This window comes from Antechinus flavipes, chromosome 2 (assembly GCF_016432865.1).
Source record: "Antechinus flavipes isolate AdamAnt ecotype Samford, QLD, Australia chromosome 2, AdamAnt_v2, whole genome shotgun sequence".
NCBI classification, from domain to species: Eukaryota; Metazoa; Chordata; class Mammalia; order Dasyuromorphia; family Dasyuridae; genus Antechinus; species Antechinus flavipes.
Genome location: NC_067399.1, coordinates 103,584,756 through 103,594,387, shown reverse-complemented (window position 1 = coordinate 103,594,387; position 9,632 = coordinate 103,584,756). Strand labels below are relative to the sequence as shown.

At 34.8% G+C, this 9,632-nt stretch overlaps 1 protein-coding gene across 4 annotated transcripts in view; it reads left to right on the top strand.

Moving 5' to 3' along the window:
- The first annotated feature begins 1,732 nt into the window (after window positions 1-1,732).
- MTIF2 (mitochondrial translational initiation factor 2) overlaps window positions 1,733-9,632 on the top strand; it is a 50,891-nt gene continuing 42,991 nt past the window's right edge. Inside the window, exons 1-3 of one of the 4 annotated variants that reach the window (XM_051975299.1) lie at window positions 1,733-2,066; window positions 4,737-4,968; window positions 5,557-5,677. In XM_051975299.1, the coding sequence (XP_051831259.1) occupies window positions 4,744-4,968; window positions 5,557-5,677 (346 nt within the window). In that variant the 5' untranslated portion in view covers window positions 1,733-2,066; window positions 4,737-4,743. Of the gene's footprint in view, window positions 2,067-4,736; window positions 4,969-5,556; window positions 5,678-7,338; window positions 8,483-9,632 lie in introns of those variants that run through there. The other 3 variants (XM_051975300.1, XM_051975303.1, XM_051975301.1) reach the window with 3 other exon arrangements.

Sequence of the window (9,632 nt, the reverse complement as noted above, 5' to 3'; positions counted from 1 at the left end):
CTTCTGTTTCAATTTTTCCCCTCCTTCCCTCCACCCCCCTTCCCTAGATGGTAGGTAGTCCCACACATGTTAAATATGTTAAAGTATATGTTAAATACAATATATGTATCCATATTTATACAGTTATCTTGTTGCACAAGAAAGATCGGATTTAGAAAGAAGGTGGACTACAATATAGCATTTGCACTCTTTCTGTTGTTCTTTGCTTGCATTTTTGTTTTTTCTTCTCAGGTTATTTTTACCTTCTTTCATGTTCTTTTTCTGGGTGTAGCTGATTCTATTCCTTACAGATCAATTGGAACTGATTTGGTTCATCTCATTGTTGAAGAGAGCCATGTCCATCAGAACAGATCCTCATACAGTATTGTTGTTGAAGTGGACAATGATCTCCTGGTTCTGCTCATTTCATTTAGCATCAGTTCATATATGCCTCTTCAAGCCTCTCTGTATTCATCCTGCTAGACAATTATTTCTAAAAGTAGCAAGTTACCTTATTTGGTTCTAGAGCTGATTTGTATTTTCCTTCAACATTAGCAATAATAAAATGTTAGAGTATCTGGGCATTAACGTATCCAAATACACAATAATCCTCTACAAAGGCAACATTCAGATGATTCTGATAGAGCTCAAGGAAGAATTGAACAAATAGAGAAATATCCCTGCTCAATATTGGATTGGGCAACTATAGCAAAAATGTCAACAATTTCAAACTTACAGATTTGTTATAATATGAATTAAAATGTTATTTATTGATGTATATAAAGTTGCAATAAGATTCACATAGAAAAACAATAGAATCTAAAATATTAGTGTCAATTAAAATATACATTAAAGATGATGAGAAATTTAATCACTTTTTAATAAAAACTACCAGAAAACTGGTAAGTTGTGTGGCAAAAAAATAAGTTTGGATCTATACTTCACAACAGTATGCCATAATAAATTTTAACTAGATTGATGATAGAAAAAAAATTACAAGAACATTTTTAGTAAACAAACAAGATGCGTGGAATACAAAATCAACACAAGCATTTTTTGAGAAGTGGTGTCAAACTCACGGTTTTGCAAAATTACAATCTCTTGGTATTCTGATCCACTTTTGGAGCACTGAGTTCAATTCTGGTTGCCATATTTCAGGAAAAGCATTGAAAACCTGGTCAAATCACTTAAAATGAGGGGATCTCTGAGATTACCTCCTGCTCATTCATGAATGGAATCGAGGAAAGTACACAGAATAAAGCAACTGGAGATCCTACATTATAATTGGTTCCAGGAACGGGGTATATTTAACTTGTAGAGCAGAAGCAATATTTCTTTTCTTTTCTTTTCTTTTTTTTTTTTTAAAGTCACTTAAGAGTTGGAAGTTCTATTCGGCCCCAGGAACAGAATCAGGAGGAAATTGCAAGTCAATAAATAAAGATTTATTCGATGTTTACTACTAGTCTTGGGAGATACCAAAAAAGGCAAAGGCCAGGTGAGAACGGTGGCGAAGGAGAGGGATGGAGGGATTCTCAGAGAGGGGAGAGTTGTTAACAGAGAGGGGAAGGGTTACTAAGACCAGAAAAGCACACTAGCACGCGCGCGCTCTCCTGCTCTAGAATCCTGCAGCGGCTTCCTGAGCGGCCCGCCGCTGGGTGGCGCCCATTCCGTGTGGCCCACGGAGGAAGCCCATCTGGCTTTGAGGCGGTGGAACTTCCGCCGGAAACCGGAAGAGACCTGGGGGTCCCAATAAAGGACGGACTGATATCCTGTTCGGGCGCCGGAAGAGGTTCTTGGGGTTTCTTCTCCCGGTTGTGAAACTTCCCTGTTCACCTCTGTCTGAATAGAGGGTCAGCTTAGCCGCCGCTTCCCTGGCTGGAACACCATGCTTATTTCCTGAGATCAAGAGACATCGATCTGCCTCTCGTGTGTGTTCGCGTCTCCGTGAACTTGATCTCACGGTCACTGTCACCTTGCATCATGGACTCTGATCCCTGTGGGGGCCTCTGATCCAACTTGGACGTCCATGCAGGTTAACACGCCTCCACACACGTCCCAAACTGCACGAGCTTCCCATTGACTTTAAGGTCAGACGAAAATGCTTCGCTCGGACTGATCCCTGTTTTCATGAATAACAACGATAATGAGAATAGCATTTATATTGCACCTTAAGATTTTTAAAAAGCTTTACCTACCTATGTTATCTCGTATTTGGGCCTTAAAACAAATTTGGGAAATAGATTCTATTATTGTTCATATTTTACAGATTGGGAAACGGGCTGAGAGAGAAGTTATGACTTGTACAGGCAAGATTTGAACTTAGTTCTCCCTGACTTCCAAGACCAACACTAACCACATGTTTTGCTGCTCCTGTTTTTACAACCAAATTGCCCTTAAAATGTGTTTTAAGTGAATACAATTGTGTGTAAAAAGCCATGGATTGGTAGTGGTTTTATTCTGTGTAGTCACTAGCATAGTAACCATGTAGGACCTGGATTTTCCATCTGCAAAGTGAAGCAGTTGGACTAAACTAATTAGCTTCTTAATTTCTTTTTCTGTCATGAGGACACTCCTTGGCTACATTCTGGTGAAGGCTACAGACACCTCAGGGTAACTTAAAAAAAACGAACGAACGAACAAAGCACACAGGATTACAGTGGGAAACGGTTATGTTGAAATACAGTTATCCAAATAATAAAACCAAAAACCTCTTAACAGCCACCAATTTTGAAGATTCCCCAGGTTAAGAAACCCCTGGATTATGCAAAAATTCCAAAGGGCTTATGATGAAAAATGCTGTCTACCTCGAAAAAGACTGATGAAGTCTGAGGGCAGATTGAAGCAGTTTTTTTTAAAAATTATTTTTCATGCATTTGTTTCTTCAGTTTCATAATGGTTTTCATATTTCTTGCCTTCTTAATTGATGGGGGAGAAAGTGAAAGGAGGAGAAGCATTTGGAACTAAAAATAACAAAACAAAAATTCCTGACTTAGTTGATTTTTCAAGTGCCTTCCTAACAATAGATTTGTGGTGACAGCCATGTTATAATGCTTATTGAGCTTTGCACCTGAAATCCAAAAGACCTAAATTAAAATCCAACCTTAGACACTTAGTAGTCCAAGGCAAAACCTTGGACAAAACATTTATCTTTGCCTCAAATTTGGTTATTTGTAAACTGAAACTAATAATACTTAACTTTCCAAAGTCTTTGAAAGCAAAATGAGATATTTGAAAAGCACTGGGGCAGCTAAGTAGCACAGTGGATAGAGCACCAGCCCTAAAGTTAGGAGGACCTAAATTTTTTTTTTAATATTTTATTTTATTTTATTTACTAATAACTTTATATTGACAGAATCCATGCCAGGGTAATTTTTTTTTTACAACATTATCCCTTGCACTCGTCCCTGTTCCGATTTTTCTCCTCCTTCCCTCCACCCCCTCCCCTGGATGGCAAGCAGTCCTATATATGTTAGATATGTTGCAGTATATCCTAGATACAATATATGTTTCCAGAACTGAACAGTTCTCTTGTACAGGGAGAATTGGATTCAGAAGGTAAAAATAACCCGGGAAGAAAAACAAAAATGCAGATAGTTCACATTCGTTTCCCAGTGTTCTTTCTTTGGGTGTTGCTTCTGTCCATCATTTATCAATTGAAACTCAGTTAGGTCTCTTTGTCAAAGAAATCCACTTCCATCAGAATACATCCTCATACAATATCGTTGTCGAAGTGTATAATGATCTCCTGGTTCTGCTCATTTCACTTAGCATCAGTTCATGTAAGTCTCGCCAAGCCTCTCTATTCATCCTGCTGGTCATTTCTTACAGAACAATAATATTCTATAACATTCATATACCGCAATTTACCTAGCCATTCTCCAATTGATGGGCATCCATTCAATTTCCAGTTTCTAGCCACTACAAAGAGGCTGCCACAAACATTTTGGCACATACAGGAGGTGGACCTGAATTCAAATCTGGTCTCAGACATAACACTTTCTAGCTGTGTGACACTGGGCAAGTCACTTACCCCAATTGCCTCAGCCAAAAAGAAAAAGAAAAAGAAAAGAGCCTATGTAAATGTTAGCTATTATTCTAGAACATGTTTTCTAGTTTCTACCTGCATTTTTTAATTAATTTTTTTTCTTGACTAAAATGTCTTCCTTCTCTGCTAATCTGTGACAGTTTCTTCTCTCAAGAATTGCCTCACAATGTTTCATTTAAAAGGAAAGCTTCTTCAGCTATCTCTGTCCTATTCTGATAACTCAGAAATATGCCCACAGTTCTTTGGCTCTTCCATTTGCTATTCTTACCTAGTTATTTTTCTTGTAATTAATTTTTTGTTCTTTTGTTTTGTGTTCTCATGTACTTAATGAATCTAAATTTATTTCTTAGGTTTTAAGGAATGTAGTTCTTGCTAGTTTCCTGGGTTGGGGACAGTGTAGGAGATTTTTGAGAACCTAGTTTTTTTTCTGTTAAAACAAATAAACAAAAAAATAAATGGGGTGGTGAGTTCTGATTATTTTAGAATGGGCCTAGAAAGAGATGAATTAGCAAAATGAATTTGTTTAGTGTGAAGAGCCATGAGATTAAAAGATACTTGTTAGAAATATATTTTCAAAATGATTCTGCATAAATATCTACTGTAGTTAATGTGACAAATGTTTTTTTGTTTATAAGATATTTCAGATTTGACTTGACTATCTTTTTAAGTTGAAGTTTTCAGTATTAAAATATTTTGATTTTTTTTTTAATAGGAAAAAAATGAACATAGGAATAATACTGAAGTTGGAAAGTCTGATGCTGTTTCCCAGTGCTTATAGACAGCTGCATACTCTGTGTCGAAGAAGAGCTTGTTTGTTACAATGGAAGCTTATGCCCTCCTTTACTTATCCTGTGTGTACTACTCTGTGTATACCACCATCCTGGCAAACAGACACATTCATCAGTGTTGCTTTATCACAGTATAGGCTTTTAAGTGTTAAGAAGGTACTCAGTGTCTTTTTAGTAGTCATTTTATTATAATGTTAAGATGAAAGTACCAGTGCCATTCTTAAAAATTAATTTTGAATATTTTGTTAAAGACTCCTTATTTTTAAATGCTGGATGCTAGGTAATCTTTTTTTTGGTTGGGGTGGGGAGAAAAGAGAAATTTCAGTTGGCCAGAAATATTGATAATAATTGGATAGTGTTTTAAAGTTTATGAAGTATTACAAAATAGTACATTATTTCATTTGATTCTCTTAATAACTTCTTATTATCAGTGTCATTATTCTCATTTTGCAGATGAGAATAATAGGCCTCAAAAAGTTAACTTTCCTGTGGTCATGCTTTCCATAGAGTCACGTGGCTCTATGTTTCCAGGATGCCATTTTATTACATTAAAAACAGTGCATATTGTCCTAAATTAATAATGTCACATGTCACTTCCTGACATGTGCCTGAAAGATGAAATTATTTGTGAGAATGTATGTTTGAAAAGAATTTAGTAGCTACTGTATGAAAAAAGATTACCCACAAATAATGTAATTGTGCCACTTGGATTTCTTTCTTTCTATATACATTTTTTTTAAATAGAGAGAAAGACCACAGAAATCTAAATTACCTTGGAAGAACTCTAAAAAGGAACAGCAGGAGGTAGAGGTGTGGAATGGAATGACTGTTGAAGACCTTGCCAGATCTATGAATAAAGATATAGGTAAGCCAGTTGTTTTTATAGGAAAAGAAGCCTAAGAATACTGAAGACTTAGTGTTTCACTTATCATTAGATTGAGGCACTCAAGGATGAAAAATGGAGTATCATTTAAAGAATAATATGTTTATGTTTTTCAGACTTTACAGGTTATGGGTCATAATCCTGGGACAGATTGCCACATATAATTTTCTATCTTTAGCAAAATCAAAACAAATATTTTTACTCATTTAACCTTTCTCAGAAATTGCTGTAGAGTATTGGAATGAGGCAAAGCCTGTCTTTGATATTCCCATATGATTTTTTTAATCCATTTTTTTTCCTTCATTGACTTAACATTCCATAAACATTTATTAAACTTGTACTATGTGCAATAAACTGTGTTACATTCTGGGGATAAAAATTTAAAAGATAAAATAACCTTTTCCCCCAAGTTGTTAATGCTGTAGGGATAAGAGGTATGCACAAATAATTGTGTAATATAGTTAAGGATATGGTAAGTACATAAGAGAACTTCATTGATCACAGCAATGAGAGATTGAGGACAGTGGGGTAGCTGTTTACTGAGAGTGATGGAGGATCAAAAAGGGCTTCATAGAGGAGGTGGGACCTGAAGGAAAAATATGTCAATATATGGAGATAATATAGGGGAAATCTGTTTCAGATATAGGTAGAAAGATTACCTTTACAAATATATATGGAGATGAAAAAGGGCAGGATGGGAATGGCAGTTCTTTATAGAATGTATGAAATAAGACTTGAGTGGTTGACGATCTTGACTAACTGGACAGGGAACTAATTTGAACAATTAAGGTAGTCAGACCAGCATATTTATTTTTATTCATTCATTCATTCATTCATTCATTCATTCATTTATTTATTTGTTTGTTTGTTTTTTAATTGTAATAACTTTATTGACAGAACCCATGCCAGGGTAATTTTTTACAACATTATCCCTTGCACTCACTTCTGTTCCGACTTTTCTCCTCCCTTCCTCCACCCCCTCCCCCAGATGGCAAGCAGTCCTATACATGTTAAATAGGTTACAATATATCCTAGATACAATATATGTATGCAGAACCGAACAGTTCTCTTGTTGCACAGGGAGAATTGGATTCAGAAGGTAAAAATAACCTGGGAAGAAAAACAAAAATGCAAACAGTTCACACTCATTTCCCAGTGTTCTTTCTTTGTGTGTAGCTGCTTCTGTCCCTCCTTGATCAGTTGAAACTGAGTTAGATTTTCTCTTTGTCGAAGAAATCCACTTCCCTCAGAATACATCCTCATACAACCTCATTGTTGAGGTATATAATGATCTCCTGGTTCTGCTCATTTCACTTAGCATCAGTTCATGTAAGTCTCTCCAAGCCTCTCTGTATTCATCTTGCTGGTCATTTCTTACAGAACAATAATATTCCATAACATTCATATACCACAATTTACTCAACCATTCTCCAGTTGATGGGTATCTATTCATTTTCCAGCTTCTAGCCACTACAAATAGGGTTGCCACAAACATTTTGGCATATACAAGTCCCTTTCTCTTCTTTAGTATCTTTTTGGGGTATAAGCCCAGTAGAAACACTGCTGGATTAAAGGGTGTGCACAGTTTGATAACTTTTTGAGCATAATTCCAAATTGCTCTCCAGAATGGCTGGATGTGTTCACAATTCCACCAACAATGTATCAGTCAGACCTGCATATTTGGACGATGACTTAGTCAACTGCATATAGGATAAATTGGAAAGAGATTAAAAGTCAGGATCAGTTTAGTCCAGGTTACAGGAAATGACAACTTCTCCTATTGTGGTAGCATTGTGAGTATAAAAGGGGGAGATGAATGAAGGAATATTTCAGAGGTAGAATTAATAGGATTTGTCAACTGACTTAGGAATGGACCATGAGGGAAAGGAAAGACTCAAGATGACTGTAATTTTAAGCCTAGATGTCTAGGAATATGGTGATATCCACAATAAAAAGTTTTTTTTTTTAAGCTTTAAATCTAAGATTCTAAGTGGAGGAGTTAAGAGAAAGGGCTAGTTTGTGGAATAAAATAAAAAGTTTAGTTATGAAAATAGTGAATGGTGGCAGGACAATCCAGTTGGAGATGTTGAGGTTAGCTTGATGCTTATGAAGTAAGAGGTGAAGTTATATATTTGGAAGTCAATTGAAAGAAAATTTTGAAGTCATTCATGGAAGTAGAGGAGATCAGTAAAGGAAAAAATAAGAGGGCTGTGGAGAGACTTGTATAATATTCATGTTTAAGGAGTTAATGATGAAGAGATGGGAAAGAAAAAGAAGTTAGAAAGAGAACTAGAATAGCATAATATAATGGAAACCAAATGAGAAAAGAGTTAAACTGTATCATATCTTTGTGAGAGAAGGGTCTAAGAAGATCTGAAAAAAAGGCTATTGTCTTTGACAATTAGGAGTTGATAGACCTTTAAGAAATCTATTTCAATGGAGGATCTGGGACTGTAGCCAGTTTGCAAGGATGAGGAATATGCATGTAGGAACTGGGTGTTTGGACTCCAGGTTTATTGACTCCCATTGTATTGAGACATTTGTTGGTGGAGAAAAGGGAAAAAGATGGTGGTTAGAAAGGGTAGTAGAGTTTAAGGAGGATTCATCTTTTTTTTTTTTTTTTTTAAATAAAAAGGATACTGGACAATATTTTTAGACAGTGATTAAAGAAGAATGAGACAGCAGGTAATTGCTGGATCAAGACCTTTGAGAATCAGAAAGAGGTGAGACCAAGAGCATAAGAGAAAAGTGACAGGAAATTACAACTTCTCCTATTGTGGTAGCATTGTGAGTATAATCCAAGTGTGAATCCAAAAAGTGAAAGAATATTTCTTTAAGACAGTAAAAGATTTGTTTTTGGAAATAACCTGAAAAAATTTAAAATAAAATTTCACCTATAACATAATTTTGTAATTTTTGCTTGGTAAGGACAGCATTTGAGCCAGATTCCTTGTTAGAAATGTTGCATTGCAATTTTTTCCTCTTCTGTCATGTACATTAACATATTTTAGTCATCCAGTTGAAATGATAAAATAAGTTAGGAAATGAAATTATACACTGTTTCAGTGTTATGTTTCTGACTTAAATTCTTTATAGAAAAAACAATAACTCATAATGCAGATTATTCAAACAGGAAGAAATAAAACCTAAACCTTAAAACAACAGATTTTTAATAAAAATAATTTAATATGAGTCAATATTTTGTTTAACAGTGAAATTGGTAGAGTTGAAATAATAAAAAAATGGAGTTGTATGTTTCCATCTCAGTGTGTATGGTTTAAAAAAAAAAAAAAAGCTCTTTTATTTATTAATTCAGGGTTTTTTTTTGGTTTTTCTTTTTCCGATTTATTAATCTTTGATTTCTAGAATTTCTATTTTGGTGTGAATTAGGGTTTTAGGATTTATTGATTTTTTTTTTTCCTGTCTCTTGTTGACCAAAAAAAAATTTTCCACTAATGACTGCCTTCGATACATTCTGAAAATTCTGGTATATTGTCCCATTGTATTCATAATATTTAGTGAAATTATCTCTTATTTTTATGGTTTATTTTTTGACCCACAATTTTTTAGGCTTGTTAGTCTCAAATTAATATTTAACCCTTTCCTTAATAGCTAATTTTTTTTAGTTAGCTTTTTTTTTGGTTAGATTTGTCTGAGTCTGAAAGAACTACAGTGGGGTGTCCTGCAATTATGATTTTACTTTTTATTTTCCCCTATAACTCATTTAGAATTTACTTTTAGTTAAATATTTGTTGATTTTTAAGTATTTAAGTGCTATGCTATTTCGAACATTCATTTTAAGTATTGATATTAATTCATTGTCTCTGTTAACTTTCAGTAAAATGTAATTTTACTGTTTATCTATGACAGTTAGATGGTATGGTGGATAGAATGTCAGACATGGAGTCAGAAAGACTCATCTTTTTGAGTTCAAATC